At 45.2% G+C, this 22,069-nt stretch overlaps 1 protein-coding gene across 1 annotated transcript; it reads right to left on the bottom strand.

The window, feature by feature from the left end:
- Positions 1-2,601: 2,601 nt before the first annotated feature.
- On the bottom strand, positions 2,602-20,172 carry F2R (coagulation factor II thrombin receptor). Its single transcript, XM_028114532.2, has 2 exons — positions 19,845-20,172; positions 2,602-5,997 (listed from the first exon to the last, which is right to left on the bottom strand). The coding sequence occupies exons 1-2, from the start codon at positions 19,930-19,932 to the stop codon at positions 4,802-4,804; spliced, it is 1,284 nt and encodes a 427-aa protein (XP_027970333.1). The 5' UTR covers positions 19,933-20,172; the 3' UTR covers positions 2,602-4,801.
- Between the last annotated feature and the right edge of the window lie 1,897 nt (positions 20,173-22,069).

Raw genomic sequence — 22,069 nt, 5'->3', positions numbered from 1 at the left:
GAGGCTGCCAGAAACTCAGTGTGGTGGCTTGCAGCTGTGAGCCAAGTGTTTACCCTTATAACTGCTTTCTAATTATGACTGATTTCTTGGTCTTCTTGAAGGCAATAGAGTTGGGAAATCTTGCATAAGAGCAGGTTGTCAAACTTTTTCGACTGAGGAGACCTTAATACAGTTAAAAATTACTGAGGACCCTAAAGATTTTTATGTAGGTTATATCCAGTGGTGTGTTGGAGTCAGCTTGTATCAGAATTCGATATTCAGGAATTTTTCAAGCCCAATGTCGAACCATTGAAAGCCTGAAATTGGCAGCCGAGAAGGGTATTTACACTATGGAAATTGGTGAAGGCTCCGTACAGGGGCCTTTTTCTTTCTCTGGAGATCACAGCAAACCACACTGATTATATCCACCCTTTACCATGTTAGACATTAAAATGGAGAACTTTTGAAAATATTTCTTTCACTTAAAAATAACAATAAATCCATGCCATGTTAACATAAATATCATACTTTTTCACAAAAAAATTTTTCTTCCCAAAACAATGATTTCTTGAGGAGAGTTGCACTGTTTTCTATTTTTGCAAATTTCTGTAATGGCTGGCTTTGAGAGAAGACAGTCAGATTTTCCTGTCCCCTGCATTCAGTCTGTTGCAGTATCACATGTCATGCAGCCACTGGAAAACTCAACTATATGGCCGTGAGAGAATCAGACCAAGAAAAGGCAAATAACACGTTAGTGTTTTAAGATAGTTTTGACCTCGTACATCTTCTACAACGGTCTCAAGGACTCAGAATCACTGCATTGGAGCATTTCTTCTCTGTTCAGACTGCAGCTTGCTTAACCACACCTCCTTCAGGAAACACAGATTTATCCTGTGCTCAGTTACTCTCCACACACACATCTGGTCTAGTAGTTTTGAAAGGAATAGCCATACAGTGATGCCAATTCTGCCAGGAAATTACTGTTGGTGACTGTTTTCCCCCTTAATTTTTACTATGACACCTGGGCAAAGATAAGCTTCTAGTGGAGGGTCCAGGCCTCACACACTTAAAAAGCTTGGTCATAAACACCACTTAACTTTTCCCACTTGATCTCAGAGCTCAAAGATATGCCTGAAAGATATGCCAACACTTTTCTTAATTTCTTACAAGTATAACCCAAAATTTTCAACATTTATATTCAACAACCAAATATTCTATTTCCTTAAAAATCCTATTTTTGACTTGGTCAGAAAAACAAGCATTTTTGTGTTAAGGAAATTCAAGTGTGTGTGTGTTTTAAAGATTTTATTTGAAAGCGAGCACAAGCCGGGGGAGGGGCAAATGTAGAAGCAGACTCCCCGCCGAGCAGGGAGCCCGACATGGGGCTCGATCCCAGGACCCTGGGATCATGACCTGAGCCGAAAGCAGCCGCTGAACTGACTGAGCCACCCAGGTGCCCCTAAAGTGTGGTTTACTTTTTAAAGATTTTATTTATTTGAGAGAGAGAGAGAGCGAGAGCAGGAACACAAGCAGGGGGAGTGGGAGAGGGAGAAGCAGACCTCCCGCCGAGCAGGGACCCCCCCCCCCCCCCCGATGCGGGGCTCCATCCCAGGACCCTGGGATCATGACCTGAGCTGAAGGCAGACGCTTAACGACTGAGCCACCCAGGTGCCCCAAGTGTGGTTTATTTTTTAACTTCAAACATATTTTGAAAAATAACAATAGAAGAGTTGAAAGGTCACTTTCTGATTAGGGCAGAGATCCTATTTCTGGTGGCCACAAGCTGGGCATCCTTTAATATAGCCAATCCTGAAACACTTTCTGAGTGTCCAGGCCTCAGAAACTTAAGCTTGTGTATTAACTTAAAAATACTCTGTGTTCACAGAATTCTTTTTCAACTGAAAACAGTTTTTCTGTTGCCTATGAATCTAGAAATATGTTATTAGGATGTTTCTTACTGATTTTCAACTCTCAGAGGTACTTATCATTTTACTTTTAATTTGCTCTCCTGCCCCCTGCCCCAGGGGGCACTGGATGACAAAGGGCTGTCCCTCAAAGGGCAGTCCTCCTTGGGGTTTCATCATAGCCTCCTGGCTCTGACATGTAATTTGTTTCTCTCTTCCCTACCAAAGAACTGCAGACTGTTCATGATGCCTACAACCCAGGAATCTGAACATATTCTCAATGATACAACCTTAAGTTTTCTTAAGAGGGGATTGAACAAACAAACAAACAAAACACACAGAAAGCTCATCACCCAATCCCTTTGTTCTTCCAGATCCATTCTACATGTCCCAAGATGCAGACCTTTATGGACTAAGCCAACCCAGGTTCCCTTGACCTCTGAGTTTGGAGCAAGACCAGGAGGCACCAGCGGGGAGGTCAGAGGGTTGCAGAAGAGGAGGTATTCCCTCCTCCACCCCTTTGGGCCTGGGGTGGTAATGGCTTCCCCTAATTGCTAGCCCGCGGGGTGCTTCACCATCCCCTGGTGGCTCCCTCGACCTTGTTGGTATCTCCGAACATTGCCTCTTCATTAAACACTCTTCAGCTAAACCCTAAGACCTGGCCTTCCTCCAGTGGCTCTGAAAGACAAAGTCTATTTATTTATTTATTCCAAACAGATACCAAGCAAACTTCCATCTTTATTAATATAGGTTACATACATTTTTAAATTTATTTTTATTTTTTTAAGATTTTATTTATTTATTTGACAGAGACAGAGATAGCAAGAGAGGGAACACAAGCAGGGGGAGTGGGAGAGGGAGAAGCAGGCTTTCCGCTGAGCAGGGAGCCTGATGTGGGACTTGATCCCAGGACCCTGGGACCATGACCTGAGCCGAAGGCAGACGCTTGATGACTGAGCCACCCAGGTGCCCAGGTTATACACATTTTTTAAAAAGAGAGAACATAAAAACAATCACATAAGTACAGACTAATAATACAGTAATGATAGTCATATTAAGTCAGAGGTATTTTAACATTTCAGATTGAATAAAGAAGTAAATCACTGAGTTGGATAAAATACAGTAACTAAGTTAATAAAATCAATGCTAAAAAAATAAAATCAATGCTAGCTTATACTTATGTTATTTGATGTACACTATTCTATGGCATTTGGAAATAGTTTGCTCTTTTAAATAGGTTAAGCATTTGCCTTGCAACTTTTCCCTTTTTTTGTTTGTGTAAAAGGCCAACATTGCTTCATAAGAAAAAAATATACATTTCAACCTAGTTTTCAAATTATTTTGTGAAATCCATAAGGATTTTCTGTACTTGATACTAATCAGGGGGTTAAAAAATGCTTTTAAAATCATGTCATTAACTCTTAAAAAAAGTGAATGGAAAATATAGAATCATTTCAAAGTCCATTTCATTTTCTTCTGTTATTTCTCATCAAACCAGCATAATGGATTCTTTTTTAAAAAATTTGATTTAAAAAATGATTTAATTTATTGAAAGCATTTGTAAATAAATCATGTCCAATCAATACAGACTGGAGGACTTGTTTTTAAAAATACGCTTCCTATATTGTGTTATGTTTTCATCTCAAGTTATAACCACAGGAAGCAGTAACCCAAATGTTCAATGTTCTTCACTGACAATCCTTGCTTGTACGAAACTTGCACGGTGACATCTGGCTAAAAAAACTTCTTATAGAAGGACATATTTATTTATTATACACATGCCACACTCTGTATCAGTCTACTTTGTTTTCCTTGAAGGCAGGTCTCAGTCTTACTCAAGTCTATATGCCCAGCACCCATCCTTGTAACCAGAGCACAAAATGTGTGTTCATGTTTGCTCCGTGAGTGTTTCCATTCCAGAATGCTCCTTGGGGGACAACTGCTGGAAGCCAGTGGGCCTTCTTTCTCTGTTCTTAAAATGGGCAGAGAACTCTTTTATATCTCCTGGGATAGCACAACCTACTTTGCCAATTTCTAATAAACAAGGTAGTTCACAGCCACCCCTTGAGGGAACCTCAGGAGGAGAGAGCAACTGTGGTGGTCCCAGTCCTGACCTCTGGGAGGCTCAGCTGGAGGGTTTCTGGCCAGTGCATGTCTGAAACGGCCCTGTTTTGTATCTGTTGTTTGGAGTCCTCCATCCAGGGCAGGTTACTCTGAAAGCCAACCTAAGGTCATTCGTGGGACCTACGCTCATTCTTGCTTTACAGACACAGAATGTAAAACATCAAAAATGCTACCCATATCATCTGTTTTCATAATTTAAAGAATTCAAACCTCGGTATGCTTAAAATGAAAAACAGTAGAACTTTTTCTACACACAGATAGCACTAAGTCTTATCCCTTAATAACTTAAACATTGCTGTTGAACAATTTCAAAATACACTTATTTGCAAAAGCTACATAAGTCCAAACCATAGAATCCCTCCCAAATGATGAACATCTTCAGATGTTCAGGGCTAACCTCCACCAACCTAAACCTTTCTTTCCTTAATCTCTGGTGGGAAAAAAGGGAGGGTTCCAAAGAGCCTATTCTACACTGCACTGCAAACGATGCAAGGATGCGTATCCACACCTACACACACACACACACACACGGTAGGTCACCTAAGTCTCAGAAAATGACATTCAGTTATTATTGTAGCGCTGGCAATACTCTCTTGGAATGATACTGTTTTCTCTTCTTGTTATCTTTTCCTGTAACTAACGAATAGATATGATCAATGGCTCTGTAAGAAAGAGACATGCAAATCAGACTTGTCGTTTTTGATCGTAAATACCTTTTTGGCAGGGACTAATAGAATCCTCAGGCTATTCACTTTTTTAACCTCTTCTTTTTACCTCACCAGCAGTCCCTTTTTCTAAGTTAAGAGCTTTTTGTATATGCTGTTATTCAGGTTACTAGAACAGGTATCCATTTTACTCGCCATCAAATGACCGCTGCTGTTGTAGCTGCCGGGATCAGAGCTTTCTTTGCAGCATAAGATGCTGTAGAGGTACCTCTGGCACTCAGAAGAAGCATAATAGTAAATTAGGGGATCAATGCAACAGCTTATGCTGCTGACACAGACACAGAGGAGGTAAGCAAAGTAGGCAGCCTCTGTCGTGGACTCTTGAGAAAGGAATGAATAATGCAGAATCAGGAGGACATTTGTGGGTCCGAAGCAGATGATGAAGATGCAGAAAACAGCAAGTGACAAGAACAAAGCCCGGGACTTCTTGCTCTGGTTGGCGACTGTGGAGGAGCTAAGGCATCGAATGATAGACACATAGCAGATGGTGGAAACGACCAGGGGCACAAAGAAGAAGACAGCAGAGAAGGCTGAGAAGTAATAGGCGTAATAGCCTTTGAGCAGGGTTTCATTGAGCACGTCATGGCAGGTGGTGATGTTGAGCCCCGACACCTGGGTGGTTTGCTCCTGGAGGAGGAGAGGCACCACCCCCGCGATGGCCATAGCCCAGATGGCCAGACAAGTGAAGGAAGCCCTCCCTAGAGTACGCCAGGAGAGGGACTGGATGGGGTAAACCACGGCCAAAAACCGGTCAATGCTTATGACTGTCATGAGCATGATGGAGGCATACATGTTACAGTAAAAGGCCGCGGTGACGAAGCGACACATTTCAGAACCAAACTTCCAATCGCTGCCGGAAAAGTAATAGCTGATCTTGAACGGGAGCACTGACACGAAGAGCACATCCGCTGTGGCCAGATGCAGCATGTACACCACAGCGGGCTTCTTGATCTTCATCTTCAAGATAAACACAAGGATGGCCATGACATTCAGAGGAAGGCTTACTACAAACACGCCAGTGTAGACAGAGGGGATAAAAAGCGTCAGCCAGGCACTGGTCAGATATCCCCAGGCATCTTCCGTGATAAACCCAGGGGGCCGTTTTTGAAGAGGTTGGCTTACATTGATGGAGCTTAGTCTGTCTTCAGGGAACTCACTCCCGTTTCTCTCCTCATTGTCCTCCAGTGGGAATGGTTCAAATATATCATTGGTATTCTTGAGAAAAAATGACCGGGGATCCACAGTAGCATTGGTCGCTTTTGACTCTTAAAAAACAAAAACAAAAACAAAAACAAATTAAAAAGTCAAAAAGACAAAGAGAATACATTTTATTTTTAGTGCTCCCACCCACTCTTGTGGGTGGGAAAGAGCAAGTAATGTACAAATGGATTGCAGACCTTATCAGGGAATTAGCTCACTCAAAATACTGTACAGCATTTTTTGTTGGCATAAGCAAACACTTAAAACTCTGCTCCTTAGAAGGACAGAAGCAAATGATACACTTTCAGAGATGTACCCTGAAGACATCAGAAAAGGCTGAGTGCCTGACATAAAGGAAAAAAGCAGTGACTTCTTTTCCATACTAGCCACGGTCTCTATAAACAAATCCCTCCCAGGCTCTATGATTTGGCTTTCCTCCACAGGCCTTCATTTCCTCCATTTAGTTTGCAGACACCCCTGGAAACCTGTGGTTCCCAATGGAAACATCTACACAGAAAGGTGAGGGGGCTTCTTAAGTTACGGAGCTAGAGGCAAATTTGGAGTAGGGCGGAGGGGTCCCATTTCCATGGTCATTGTCTATGTGACAGTAGTTTTCCTCCACTATCTTTAGTTTGTTTATACCATAGGATGTCCCAAATCTCTCACCATATTCGGACCCAAATCAACAGTCCCTCGGGTTATCTTTTAACATAACCACCAGGTGCACACCCCCTCAGTCATCTTCCTGTCTCCTTCCTGAGCAGGCTTGTGGAGGAGCAGGTGTTCTAGGCCGATGCCAGGCCAGTCAGGCTTTCCTGAGTGTCAACCAGAAGTCAAAATAAAGGCTCAGTTGCAAACTTCCTCCTTTCATCACCCTCTTCCACCAAAAGCATCCACTTAAAATGTTCATCAGAGAAAGGCAACACTTAGCTGCTGTAATTCAACCAGCTTTTCTTGCTGAGGAGCTTTTGCTCAAGTTTTGTCATTGAGGAGACTTGGATGAAGAGCTTTGGTGGGCCCTGGGAAACTGAGGACCAGGGAGAGAAAGCAGAGGAAAAGGGGCGAAGCCTCCATCACTGGGGGTGCCGCAACAAACACTAGATGTGCAGGTCACTCAGAGGTGATGTTAGAGGATTTAAAATCTGGCTAGAAACTGGGTAAGTACAGTGGATTTTCAAACTTTTGGTCTTAATTTTCAGTGGTGAATCCTTTGAGCAAACAAAAGCTTACACAGAGAGGCATAATGCAGTACAAGAGATAGTTCTCGTTCTGGAATGGCTCTGTAAGGACACCGGACCCAACCATCCCTGAGATGAAAATTAAAAACCCTTGACCTCCTTCCTCCCCCCCGAATCAATGACCCGAAGGCATTTAGGTTCCTAAGGTGGTACTGGGGAGAGGAGAAATGATTCTTGAAGGAAAGGATGGCGCCCAGTGACTTTGTTTTCTTGACTTTCATGGTAAGCTCAAGAGAAGGCCAGAATCAATGCCACAAAGGATGGCGAAAACTCAGATAGAAAACCCACAGTTTCCGGCCTGAAGAACCAGAGGACAGAGTTCAGGGCAACTGTAGTCAATGCAAAGTGAGGAAACAATCCCAGGGAGGAAAAGTCAGAGAAGGGAGCCAGCCAGCCCTCAATTCCAATGTGAATTTGCCGCAGGCTTTGGTTGACTCTGGAACCATGCACATGTAAGGGATGATGTGAAATAGCTCTGCTAAAGATAGAAGAACTGAAGTGATATTTTTTGCTCAAGATGGAGAGTTTGCACTTCGAGTCCAACCAAATTAATTGCCTGCTAAACAAAAACACCAAAATCCTTTGGAGAAATAAAACAAAATCTTAAGTCTTTACAGTATGGCTGGGGTGCAATCCCAAATCATTTGATACAAAAAGACACAGAAAAACATGACCCAGCCTCAAGAAAAAAAGATAATCAGTGGAAACCAATCCCAAGAAGACCCAGATGTTGGATTTAGCAGATGAGGATTTTGAAGAATGTGTTGTAATGAAGTAAAGGGAAATACCTTGTTGAAATGGATGAAAAAAAAACAGAAACTATCACCAAAGAAACCAACCAATGGAAATCGTAGAACTAGAAAGTAAAATACAATAAAGTGGCATCTATTTCCAAAATAAGGAGAGAGTAGAATAGAACAGGGCGCCTAGTGGTGAAAGGTGGAGGTATGGCTCTCTCAGAAAGGTCATAACTGGGCTCCTGAGGGTGAAGGGGTGGCCTGGCAGGACATCTGTCACAGGGAAGGTTAAATGTCTCCAGTGATGAGCTTCTGAGAAAATAGATATGTCTATATTGTTCCTCAAGGGTAAGAAACAAGAAACCATTCCTATTAATCTCTGAATCTCCAGCGCCCTGTACATGGTAGGTGCTCCTTAAATAGGCTTTTTTTTTTTAAAGATTTTATTTATCTATTTGACAAGCAGAGAGACAGTGAGAGAGGGAACACAAGCAGGGGGAGTGGGAGAGGGAGAAGCAGGCTTCCCGCTGAGCAGGGAGCCCGACACGGGCCTTGATCCCAGGACCCTGGGATCATGATCTGAGCCAAAGGCAGACGCTTAACGACTGAGCCACCCTGGCACCCCCTTAAATTGGCTTTTAATCACAGATTTGCATTCTAATATTGCTGCCAGGAGTCACTTAACCCCTCTGAACTTAGTTTCAGAATCTTTAAAGTGGGATTCCAATATCTGTCTGACCTACAAATCTGGCAGCCAGGTGTATCCCTTGTGAAGTAGGACACGTGCTTACTTTGTAAACTATACAAACTAATCAATGTAAGAAATTAATCTTATCCTTCTCTTTTCACTTCAGTGCAACTTGCTTTTAGACTCAATTATTCACTTACTCTCATTTATTTTATTTTTTTAAAGATTTTATTTATTTATTTAACAGAGAAAGACACAGCCAGAGCAGGAACACAAGCAGGGGGAGGGGGAGAGGGAGAAGCAGGCTTCCCGCGGAGCAGGGAGCCCGATGCGGGGCTCGATCCCGGGACCCTGGGATCACGACCTGAGCCAAAGGCAGGTGCCTAACCGGCTGAGCCACCCAGGCGCCCTGGTTCTGGCATTTTAATACCACAAAGATAAGTGTCCTTAAAAATGCTGGACCCAGAAGAACTTGAAGATAACACAATTTTTCTCTGCACTTTGGGAACCTGGCTAGATTAAGGATTCCTGTGATGCAGGGAAGGGTATAAGTACACACACAGGTGTGCACAGACAGGTGTGAATCCAGGCATTACCTAGAGGAACGATGTAATTTGAAAACTACTGGACACTCATAACTAAGCCTCTTAGATTCTATCACTTTGTCCGAAAATAAAGCTGTCCCTGGATTTTACTCTATATTTAGTACTTTGGCATTAAGTATTTGTTTTAAAAAATGTCTTCCTTGGCTAGGCCTTTTTAGGCAGTACAGTGTTTGTAACAGAAACATTATACCCACTGAAACATGAAATTTTTATAGGCTGGAACCCAGGAAGAATGCATAATCCCTTGATTAAATATCATCACCTAAGGTGTCACCTTTTCTTGTTCTTATAGGTTTGATATTTTGGCTTTTGTGGAATTAAAAAAATGTCAGCAAAAAAATTTTTTTAATTTAAGTATATACCAGCATCAAAGAAATAAACAAAACCAATTCCAAGTAACTAGACATATCCAAACTAGCTCAAGCCCCTTAGGCTGCAATTTGAGTTTGCGTATCTCCCTTTTCCTCCTGTCCTGGCACAGCTCAGAGATCAAGGAGAAAGTGCCTGTCAGTGTGCCAAAAGCTCTTGTAATTCATCTGCAGTTTTGTTGTTAAGCTATGGCTGCACACACACACACAAAAAAACCCAGCTCAGGTCCTAAAATCAATTCTCATGCTTCTTGCTAAGTTTTACTCAATTTAGGTTTCTCTTAAATGCCTCTAGAGTAGTTTTGTGATTCAATGTAGCACACTGCTAAATGATTCAATATGGACTCTAAATCTGGAGAGTTTTAAAAATTAGAGAGTCAGGCAAGGCTTCCTCTATCTTTGATGAGCTCTGGCTGGGAAGCGCAGCAGTGACTAGATGCATTATCAGGGTCCCATGTGATCCTGGGATTTATACCATGCCAGCCTCCCCCGAAGCACCGGCCTTGGTTCTGACTCAGAGCTCTGCCCTACAGGGCTCACAAATTAACAAAGCAGAAGTCCCAGGACCTTGCCCACATTCCCACACGGCGCAGAATAGGTGTACCCTGCACTTCTCCACTAGGGGATCAACACTACAGGCTAAAGAGAAATAAAGAAGAGAATGATGGAAAATTAATAGAAACATATTAATTCCATCAAATGGAAAACAGCAGTATTACTGCAATACTCCACTGCCTCAAAGGCATATGCATGCCATTTTCTTTTTTTTAAGATTTTATTTATTTTTTTGACAGACAGAGACACTGCGAGAGAGGGAACACAAGCAGGGGGAGTGGGAGAGGGAGAAGCAGGCTTCCCACGGAGCAGGGAGCCCAATGCGGGGCTCAATCCCAGGACACTGGGATCATGACCTGAGCCGGAGGCAGACGCTTAACGACTGAGCCACCCAGGCGCCCCTGCACACCATTTTTTAATGCAAAGAACCAGTGTACCTGAAAGAAATGGCTGTTTCTAGATCTGGGGTAGGAAATGTACAAAATGAACCTTGAACATCTTTAAAGAATATTAGGGTCAGGTCAGAAAGACTCTGGAGTCAATCTGAAAGGGGGCCCACTGGCCAAGGTGTGACACTGATCACCAAAAGAATAAGGACAAAAGTGAATTAAAACATTTGAAACATGTCATATATGTTAAGATCCATGAGTTCATCATGATACTCAAAGGAAAATGATACATCATTTTTGGTCACCTTTGGAGGAAATTAGGGGGCCCTGTATGAAAACTGGTAAATAAAAGCAAGAGTCAAGCACTTATCCTGCCTTTTCTACATAAATGATATTTCAGGGAAACAAAACAGTCAACGACAGAAAGTTCTTCTTTATAAAATAATTCCAGCTCCTAAACGCAAAAACAATGACAGATTTAGGAAAGCATCATTTGGAAGCTCTTGGTGAACTAATGGACTGAGTCTGATCACCAGTGGTCACTAAAACCACTGGGTGAAAGGTTGATGGAGAATTTCATAACAGCTGGAGCAAGTGGACAATGCCTGAATCCCCTGAGTAATCAATCTTAAGAGCACAAAAAGAGAGTCCTGAGATGCATCAGGAAGTACACACAGCACCACTGCTGATGCAGTCTTGCAAAAAACCAAACCCAAATCTGAACAGGCCTACTGCTGTACCTACCACATGACAGAAAACGCCGAGGACAGATGGGCATGCTACGTGCCCTACTAAACATTCCTACATGACGCAGTTGGCTGGATCCAGGGTGCAGGGGAGTCTCTACAACAAATGACCCAGTTTCTTTGAAAAATAAACAGCCACGAGAAAGGAGGAGACGGGAAACAGTTACAGATTAAAAGAGATTTAAGAGACATACCAACCAGATGCAATGGTTCGCCTTGTTTGATCCTGATTTGAATAAAACAACTGTAAAAAGGCATTTCTGAGACCATCAGCGAAATCTGAATGCTGACTCAACAGTGCAAAATGTTAAGAAATCAACAGTCATCTTTTTAGGTGATACAATGGTATTATGGTTATATATTTAAAAAAGAGGGGCACCTGGGTGGCTCAATCGGTTAAGTGTCTGCTTTCAGCTCAGGTCATGATCTTGGGTTACTGGGATTGAGCCCTGCTGAGCAGGGAGCCTGCTTCTCCCTCTCCCTCTGTGCCCCCCCCGCCCCCGGCTTGTGTGCACTCTCTCTCTCTCTAATAAATAAATAAAATCTTAAAAAAATAATAAAAAAGAGTTCTTGGGGTGCCTGGGTGGCCCCAGTTGGTTAGGCGTTGTACTTCTGCTCGGGTCATGATCTCAGGATCCTGGGATGGAGCCCTGAGTGGGGCTCCCTGCTAAGTGGGAAGTCTGCTTGTCTCTCTCCCTCTGCTCCTCACCCTACTCATGCTCTCTCTCAAATAAATAAAATCTTTAAAAAGAAAGAGTTCTTATCTCTGAGGATATATACCAATGTATTTACAGACGAAATGACATATATGTCTGGGATTTGCTTTAAAATTGTCCAGTTGGGGGAGAAGAAAAGTGAGGTATAGATAAAACAAGATATGGGGAGTAATTATACAGTTTATTTTTGAGTATATTTGAAAATTTTCATAAAGGTAAAAAAAAAAACCCAAATACTATATGCATATTTACTTGCTACTAGAAACTAAGGACAAAGGTTTTTGCTTTTCTTTTGCTTTTGTCTCAGTCTTGATGGAATAAAAGTTCTTGAATGTTTGCATGAAAAGTTGGGGGTTTTTTGTTTTTTTGTTTTTTGAGAGAGAGAGAGAGAGAGAGAGAGAGAGAACATGCACGAGCAGGGGAAGGAGCTGAGGGGGAGAGAGAGAATCTCAAGCAGGCTCCAGGCTCAGCACCGAGCCAGATGCAAGGCTTGATCTCTGGACCCTGAGACCATGACCTGAGCTGAAATCAAGAGTCAGATGCTTAACCAGCTGAGCCACCCAGGTGCCCTCAGGAACACAGTTTTACATTTAATAAATTCATGTTATACCAACTCCTCAAAGGCCTTTCTGGAATATGGAGGAATTGTTATGAAAAACACTTAACATTTGTTGAACACCTACTATGTGCTAGGTACTTCATATCTTACCTCATGTAACTCTAACATTTCTACAAAATAAGCATTATAATCCCTGTATTATGGCCAACACGCAGAGGCACATACAGGCTAAGTAACTAATCCAAAGACACAGAATTAGTAAGTGGAGGGGCCAGGATTTGAATCTTGATCTTCTGGCTCCAAAGCTTATACTCTTTGAACCACATCACATGACCCTGTCTCTTTAAAAGACTTGAGATTTGGGGCACCTGGGTGGCTCAGTTGGTTAAACGTCTGCCTTTGGCTCAGGTCATGATCCCGGGTCCTGGGATGGAGCCCTGCATCAGGGTCCCTCTAACACTCCCCCTTGCTCATTCTCTCTCTCAAAATAAATAAAATATTTAAAAATAAATAAATAAAAGACTTGAGATATATGACCTACTCCTGAAACACTACACTTACTTTCCTCTAACCTTTTCACCAAATAAATGAATCTGTCTACCCTTGTAACTATTAGCAGGCAGTACACGACCATATGATTATGTAACTTAAGTTGATGATGCCCACGGCTATTGCTTGGGAATTCAGGAGTCCTGCGGACCTTGGCTACACACCAATCACATGCTAACAACCTAGCGCTCACAGACACATAGGCTGTGGCAGAGAGACATTCAAGGACAAAACAGGAAAACAAATCTTTAAAACAGTGTTCAAGATGGGGCAGAAGCAAAAGCAGTAAGTGAACAAAAATCTCTGCTATGGAAAAACCAGAATTAAAGGTAGAATAAGGTAAACACTGACTGCAGGGTTAAGAAAAGGTGGCCAGTATCAGAGGCCGTTTCCCCTCCTAGCCCACCTCCTGGAGCTGGGACTCGGCTGGAAGCATAGGAGAGCAAGCCTAACCGGGAGAGCGGCGACAGGGGGCAGGGGAATGTAAGATAAAGAACCAGAAAATTTAAATGTCACCTGGCTCAGGGAGAACAGGCACAAGGATGACAGAAGAGAGGCATGTGCGGCCCTGGCCTGGAGCTCCCTGGGGGCCAGGGCCTGATGTGTGGGCTTAGGACTGTAGCAGGCCTCTCTGGGAACCAGTCTGATTCCCTGGCTTTTCCCATTCTTCCAGGCCTGTTTTGCACCAAAAGTTACAGGCCCTGAGCTCCGTGTCCTGGGAATGTTGCTCTCTAAAACAACAAGCTAAAACGAAAACTAGTTCACTGTAAAGGATGTTAATAATCAGCAGTTCCTCCCGGGTACCAAGCTGTCTCTCTTCCTAACCCCGCCCAAGTCCCACTGTGGTTTGTAAACCTGAACTCAAAGTAGATTCTAGGCTGTGATAGAAACTATCATAAATGGCACTTCCTGGAAAGCAAACTCTTCTCATAAACCTAGCAAGGCCATAATCAATTGAGCTAACCCTGGGACAATTTACTGTGCCTCTATGGTAGGTTTTAAATGATGGTGGAGACTTCATATCGGTTATGACATCAATTTACAGGGTTTAACAAGCATTTAAAAAATAGAATAGTGTAGGGGCGCCTGGGTGGCTCAGTTGTTAAGCGTCTGCCTTCAGCTCAGGTCATGATCCCAGGGTCCTGAAATCGAGCCCCACATCGGGCTCCCTGCTCGGCGGGAAGTCTGCTTCTCCCTCTCCCACTCCCCCTGTTTGTGTTCCTTCTCTTGCTGTCTCTGTCAAATAAATGAATAAATAAAATCTTTTAAAAAAATAGGGGGCGCCTGGGTGGCTCAGTCGTTAAGCGTCTGCCTTCGGCTCAGGTCATGATCCCAGGGTCCTGGGATCGAGCTCCACATCAGGCTCCCTGCTCGGCAGGAAGCCTGCTTCTCCCTCTCCCACTCCCCCTGCTTGTGTTCCCTCTCTCACTGTGTCTCTTTCTGTCAAAGAAATAAAATCTTAAAAAAAAATCTTTTAAAAAATAGAATAGTGTAGAAAATATTGGAATGCATAGTATGCGATAAAGGTGAGTATGGTTTGGTTAGAACTTTTGTTTCAAATCTACGTATACACAACAATTACCCATACACATTTACTGCAGACACACACAACTACTGTGTCACAATGTAAAGTATAATCCTTACAGTTTTTTCTGTTGGCTAGCAAAAAAAGAAAATACGGGAAAACACTATTCTACAATACTATAATACCTGACTTCTAATTCATCACGGACTTGAAATAGTGATGATATAATGTCCTTTCTTAAAGTTAAATAAATTTGTTTGCACATGAAAATTACAGGTTATTCCTACTATTTCAAAGGGCAGATTCTTTTCAACCTACATGAAGAATGCATAAAGGATGCAATGGCCTTTTACGTGACAAAGCTTCATTGGATGCCTTGGGATGGAGAAGGAGGCTGTAACTTCAGTGGGTTTCTGCAAGTACCATCACAAGGTCAGTGTGGGAGAGAGTATTTGAAGGAAGTGGAAGCTCTCATACCCAGAAAAAACAATCTCAGCCTGCAGAGAGAGCTATTTGCTCTGACAGTTCCAGGCATAAGCAAGAGAGGGCAAAAGGCAGAATGAAAGAAACCTCAAAATAGGGAAGTAAACAGAAAATTCTGAAGGTTGAAACTGTGGAGCCCCCAATACCAGCATCATAGTTAAAAAAAAACAACAAAAAACCAAGGCTGTGGTTCCTAATGACTCTCCCAGCGTGTTTTTCTAAGTATTCTTGGCAAAGGGGGTGCCTACACACTCATGAAAACTAGTGAAAGGGGAGTCCTCCAGACCCAAAAGGCCACATACGGTTTGCTGCCATTTATATGAAATGCAGAGAGGAGGTAAACTCACATAGAAATAAAAAGCAGATCTGTGGTCGCCAGAGACTGACGGCAGGGAGAATGGGGGTTAAGTGCTTAAGGGATACAGGGCTTGTTTTGGGGTGATGAAAATATTCTGGAACTAGACAGAGGTGGTGATTTACACAACACTGTAATTGTACCAAATACCACTAAAGATGGTATACTTTAAAATGGTTAATTTAATAGTATGTAAATTTTACCTCGATTTAAAAATACAGGAAAGAAAGGAGTTCTGAGGGAAAAGAGGGATGTGCGTCTAAGTGGGGGGGGGTGATTAGAGACCCAGGGTCGTGGGGACTCCATCGTCCTTGTGGAACTCCACCCAGCTCAAGGTTCAGCTGAGTTCTGGTGTGTGACGGTGACAAAGACAAAGATGAACGGGCTGAGGGGGGGAAGGGATAGAAAAGGCACGGGGACAAAGACTGGCCAGGAGCGTTTTGGAAAAGGAGCAAATGCAGAGCTGCTGAGAAAGTGCAAGTTAGGGTTCACAGCACACTGATCCATTCAGACATAAAGGGCCGAGAAATGCTGGATTAGAAAGAGGGAGAGAGGGGTGGAAGAAGACAGCAGGGAGGACAGGAGAGTATTCCTGAGAAGGGGCCCCCATGCTGCCAAAACATTCTCTCATACAAAGGAAGCCTGGACTAATTTGGGGGGGGGATGTACTATCTCTGTATGTCCTCTAAGTCAAGTCGAAGGCACTAGGGAATGAAAACAACGAATGAGTGAGGGAGAGAGAGAGAAGGAAGAAATTAATTTAGACAGATATTAGAGTAGAAATTTACTTCTTGCTATTTCCTAAGAAATTTGGCTTTCAGGCTTTACAAAGGTTTCTGGTCCCCTTAGGGCAGAATCATTGTCCCGTTTGTGTCTTTTGTTTAGGCTTAGGACCATAGTCTCTTGGTAACAGCCAATTAATTAGCATATTCATGAGTAGGGATCCATTTATAGCCTGCCTTATCATGGGTTTGCAAGAGTAAATGGCAGGAGACCACGACCCAAGCACAAATGTTCACTAAACACCTCCCTGTGCTAGGCCTGGGCTACAGACCAATGGGGTGCAGACTTGGCCCTCTAGGGGTCCTGGGAAGCACAGGAGAGTTACTCTTCTCTACGGCTGGGCATCTGGATGGCTTTCTCTCTATAGGGGTGGATAGAGAAAGCCTGCACTTAGGAAAAACAAGCCAGTTCTACTTCTTGCCAGACCTGTGACGTAACCATTTTGGGCCTATTTACCTACCTGTAATATGGGGATGACATCTACTCAAAGGATTGTCGTGAGAAATAAACAAGATAGTATATGCAAAGTACCTAAGCAGGATGCTGCTATAGTAGGTGCTTGATATAGAGTGGCTGTTTGTTTTTTTTAATTTTTTATTGTTATGTTAATCACCATACATTACATCATTAGTTCTTGATGTAGTGTTCCATGAGTCATTGTTTGTGCATAACACCCAGTGCTCCACGCAGAACGTGCCCTCTTTAATACCCATCACCAGGCTAACCCATCCCCCCACCCCCTCCCCTCTAGAACCCTCAGTTTGTTTTTCAGAGTCCATCGTCTCTCATGGTTCGTCTCCCCCCCTGACTTACTCCCCTTCATTCTTCCCCTCCTGCTATCTTCTTCTTTTTCGTTTTTCTTAACATATGTTGCGTTGTTTCAGAAGTACAGATCTGTGATTCAACAGTCTTGCACAATTCACAGTGCTCACCATAGCACATACCCTCCCCAATGTCTATCACCCAGCCACCCCATCCCTCCCACCCCCCACCACTCCAGCAACACTCAGTTTGTTTCCTGAGATTAAGAATTCCTCATATCAGTGAGGTCATATGATACATGTCTTTCTCTGATTGACTTGTTTCATAGAGTGGCTGTTTTTAATTAAATGTGAACATGTGGGGTGTAAGGGAGGGCATTTTGGCCAGAGGGAGTGGCAGGGGGATAGATGTCACAGAAAGCATAGCTCCTTGGAGGAGGAACTGGAGGGTAGGGCTGGGTGGAGTACAGGTAATCCAACAGGTTATGTAATAGAGGAGGCTGGATAGAGGGGCACCTCACTCTATGCTAAGGAACGGGGCTTGGGCTTGTGGGCGGCTGGGCAGCACGGGGCATCTCCCACCCAATCCCTTGTGCCACTGTCATCATCAGCGATTCTTGGACCCTTTCAGCCATCAGATCCTTTAAAAATTTACAAACATCACCTCTTGGATGCTGGCCTTCTTTGATGAAGGTGAGTCATCTCACTTACACTGTCTGGACAAAGGAAAGTAAACTGGTTAATTGAACTTAAGAATTTCTCAACAGCCATTTGCTGTTGCTGAGTGGACCAGGACACTGGTTCTAGACTTTGGGGGATAAATGGAAGTTTATAATCTTGGCCGGGGAGATGAGATACCCACATAGTGACAGTGCAGCAAATGCCAAAATGAGTGGGGACAACAAAGTCCCGAGAGAGCTCCAGGAAAGCTCAAACTGGTGGGCAGGGCAGCTTGGAGGGTCTTCCCATTGCTGGGGTCTTACAGTTCCTCCCAGCACATACAGCTGGTTATGACAGATACTCTTTAGAACTGCCTGTGAATGGTGATAAGAAAAAGCAGACCTATTTTTAGTTGATTTTATTAGTGATTTAAATCTCTGAAGACAAGGCCCCACTTACTTCCTGCATGCAGGGCGCCCTCCTCCATCTGGAATTTTGGTATATTGTGTCTGAGCCTTAGTTTCAGGATGCCAATGAGGGATAAACACCTGCCTTAACAGTGTCTCTGAGAGGGTGAAATCAGATCATCTGAGGGGCAAATGCCTCCCAGCCCAGGGTTTGACCCAGAGGAGGACACTTAGCATGGGCTCTTTTTCCTCTCTCATCCTCCTTTCTTCTTTCCCTCCCAAAGTGGTTCCAGAATCCAGTGTAGATAAATTAGCTAATGTCTGTTTAGTTACTGTCTACACTAGCTTGTCCATCTCAGCATGCGCCTTCTCCATTCACAAGGACGAAAGCAGAGCACAAACAGCAGCCTTAACTTCACTCCCTAACCTGCACCAAGAATCTTCCTGGAGGCCACTGTGAAGAAGGGTGACTACAGGGGATCGAGCTTGTATAAACTTATTCCCGACCTCACCATGCAAATCTCGTTTAAACAACACTTTGTATTCTCAAGAGCTTGGCCCAAAATAAAAGTACAAAATCACATAACACCATACAGTTTTCAGGAGTTCTCCATGTTTCCTCAAACACCCCAGGAGACAATGCGAATGTTACCCACAGCAGCCCTGGGAGCTGGGGTAAAACTGGGCCCCTATCTGGAGCTTGGAGTTTTCTCAAAACACCCCAGACAAACTCACCCAGAGCAAAGATGGACAGAAAACACTATCTTCGTCACCTCTTATTCTTGATGCATCTACACTAGGTCCAGTGTGAAAACAATGTAAAGGACACAATCTGTCCCCGATAAGAAAACCAGCTAGAATCTGTTTCTACGTGGAGAAAAGAAAAAGGGCTAAAAGCTTATTAAGCACTATCGCTGTAAAGAAATTGAAACTTTTTCCCCTCCTCGGTTTCTAACTAGTGTCTTTACCAGTTAAAAACAACTTCTCTGTCCTGCTTTTATGGGGGGAAAGTTTGGAAAATACATTTATTTGGCCAAGTAGCCAGACACTTACAAATACACTACGGGTGGGAATTGTATTCTAGGTGCAGCAACCTCCTCCTTGCAGCAGGCCCGAAAGGGAAATACTGAAATCCCAGAGTGTCTGAGGGAGCCGGGTTCTGGGGAGGAAATCTCTTTCCTTAACTCAGCTTGGAAGTCTGGGTTCTGGGTAACAAAACCTCCCGGCCGCCACCACCACCGCCTCCCTCACCGTGGCCACCACTGTAAAATGTGCAAACCCCCCAATTTTCCAACAACAAGAAAAACTTCAACGGGAGCTCTTCTCCACTTTCTATTGAAAGGGCCAGAACGCTGACTGGTGGAGCAACGTGAGACCCGTTCTTTGTGGGGTGGTCCTGGGAGAAACAGGTCACACTGCAACAAATGCAACGCGGGGCCGGGCGCCTCAGGCTTCCCCAGGAAAATGTGACTCCTTCCTCCTCCTCCCCATCCAACACCACTTCTCAGGACGGCTGCACCCTTCGAAACCAAGTCCAAAGGAGCAGAGGTCATAATCCCCGCCTGGATTTGACTGGGGGAGACTCTGGATCTCAGCTCAAATACCTGCTTGGGTTCTGGAGGAACCCGAGGCAGAGGGGGGAGGCCAGGAGCACCCCCCCTCCCCCCGGGCGAGGAGAAGGCGCAGCCTGTACCCATTTGGTCCCTTCTCCCTCCCGCCCCAATCCCGCGGGGGCCTCGGCTGCGGGGCCGACAGCGGGCCGGGAGGGAATACCGGGGCAGCTCTCACCGGGCTTGCGGCCTCGGGCGCGGGCCGACAGCAGGGGGCCGCACAGACTGAGTCCCGCGGCGACCAGCAGCAGCCGCCGGGGCCCCATTGTCCGGAGGCTCGGCGCGGCTCGGGTAGACTGCCCCGCCTCCGAGCGGCTCGCGCTCCGTGCTCTCTCCCTCCGGCCGCCGGCTCCAGCCGCCGGCCGCGGCGCACGTGCGGGCCGGCAGAGCGCTCGCTGCCCGCGCACAGAAGGAGGATGCTCGCGTCGCCGCGCGGGCCGGCGTGTCTGGTGGCGTGTCCGGTGGCGTGTCCGGTGGCTCTCTGAGAGCGCAGGCGGAGGCGGGGGCGGAACCCCGGCGCGCGGGAGCTGAGCGGCGCGAGCGGGGAAGGGCGCCCCCCGGCGCCGAGTGTGCGCCTTGAGGCGCTGGCCGCCCGCCGCGCGCTCCCCTCCCCCTCCCTCTCCCCGGAAGCCCCTCGGCCGCCGCTCCGCGGTCCCGGGCTTCGACGACCCCGCCACCCGTGAAGCGCCGCAAGCCCCGCCCCTCCCCCCGCCGGGTCCTGGCAGCCAGCCACTGCCCGGCGAGGGGAGTCCCAACGAGCTTTTCGTCTGGGCGCCTCTGACCCGCGAAGCTCTCGGGGACTCAGACTGGCAGGGACCTGGAACAGGGCCGCGCGGCCTGGGCGGCTGCTCCCTTCTCTTCTCATTACTCTCCTTGGGAGCAAAGGCGTTCGCGGTGAACCTCCGAGCGGGGACGCACCCCGGGGCGCCGGCCCCCACGGCCCCGGGCTAGACCTTACCGCCCGCGTGCCCAAGCGCCTCACCTCAGGCCGAGCGCGGCTGCCCCTTCGGAAATGGGGTATTTAGCTGACAGTTTCAAAAGTGACTCGTGCTTTTTTTTTTTTTTTTAACTTAGGGAGGGTGGATTAGAAAGTTTATCCTCTAGGGATAAGGTGGCCCCTAACGAGAAGGAGCCCTTCTGTGTGGAAAGATTTCGTGACATTTTTTAACCCGTTTCTCTTTATTTGGTGAAGTTAGCACTTCCTGTTTCGCGGGTGGGCTGCCGGGGAAGTAACCGGCCGCGGCCAAGCGCCGGGGCACCTGCGCAGCCTTTCCCGGGGGCCCAGCGGCTGCGCGTTCCCTGAGCGCGGGCGCTGCCCCGTGTCCCCGACCGCGTCGCTCACGCTCTCTGGGACGGCAGTACGGGAGTTTGGTTCAGTGTGGCCAAATTCGAGGCGCAGGGCGGCGGGCCCTCGGGGACGTCGCGGCAGGGGCTGGGCGGGCAGGGGAGCTCGCAGTCCCTTTGGCTCAGGGAACTTACCTGCTGAGTCTTTCAGACCGCAACAGGAAATGGGTCCCCTCCCTCGGCCTTTCCCAGGAAAGCTCATCGGCAGCCCCGTCTCCTCTCATTTGTGCGGGCCTGTTTTGCACCGTGTGGCTGATAAACTGTACTTGAGAGCCACTGGTCAGGTTTAAGCTTTTTAAAAGGGGAATTTCGCTTTGAGAGTGTCATTCCCCAGGGAGAGCCCTGACACTTAACCTAGGAGAAAATACAGCAGAGACTGTCACTACATTCCTCCCAACGTCCTCAGAGCACAGGGCCTTGTGTGTAGAAGCTGCTCAATAAATTACTGAATAACTGTTATATAACGTTACTTAAATTTTTCCCTATTCAATTCTCCAAGAGATGTGAACCACTAACGTCATGTATTACATCACTCTCTAACCTACACTATTTTTCATCAACCCTACGATGCCACCGATTTTAAGACTCAATTTACAACCACACACACAAATGCTGCCAATTAAACTGCAGCATACCGTTGATTCTAAGAAACATCTCAATTTCAGGATTGTTTAAACATGAATACAGACCATCTGAGACTCAGTGAAATAGTGTAAAATGTAAAAGTAATCAATACATGTGGCAAAAAATTCTAACAGTTCAAGGTTATTCAATGAAAAGTAAAAGTATCTTCAGCCTCCGCTTCTCAGAACCACTTATTCATGACGACTATGGTTAAAAGTTTCTGTCCATCATCCAAGAATTTGTATCCACATACAAGTATATATGTGTATGTATCTCCTTAAAATATGAATGGGATAATACTATGAGGATACTTTTTTTAAATTTTTTATTGTTATGTTAATCACCATACATTACATCATTAATTTTGGATGTAGTGTTCCATGATTCATTGTGCATAACACCCAGTGCTCCACGCAGAATGTGCCCTCTTTAATA

The sequence above is a fragment of the Eumetopias jubatus genome, unplaced genomic scaffold, assembly GCF_037043125.1.
Source record: "Eumetopias jubatus isolate StellerSeaLion01/CBP00866 unplaced genomic scaffold, mEumJub1_p1.0 scaffold_5, whole genome shotgun sequence".
Classification (NCBI taxonomy): Eukaryota; Metazoa; Chordata; class Mammalia; order Carnivora; family Otariidae; genus Eumetopias; species Eumetopias jubatus.
The sequence above is the reverse complement of the archived record's forward strand: the minus strand, read 5'-3'. Positions and strand labels throughout refer to the sequence as shown.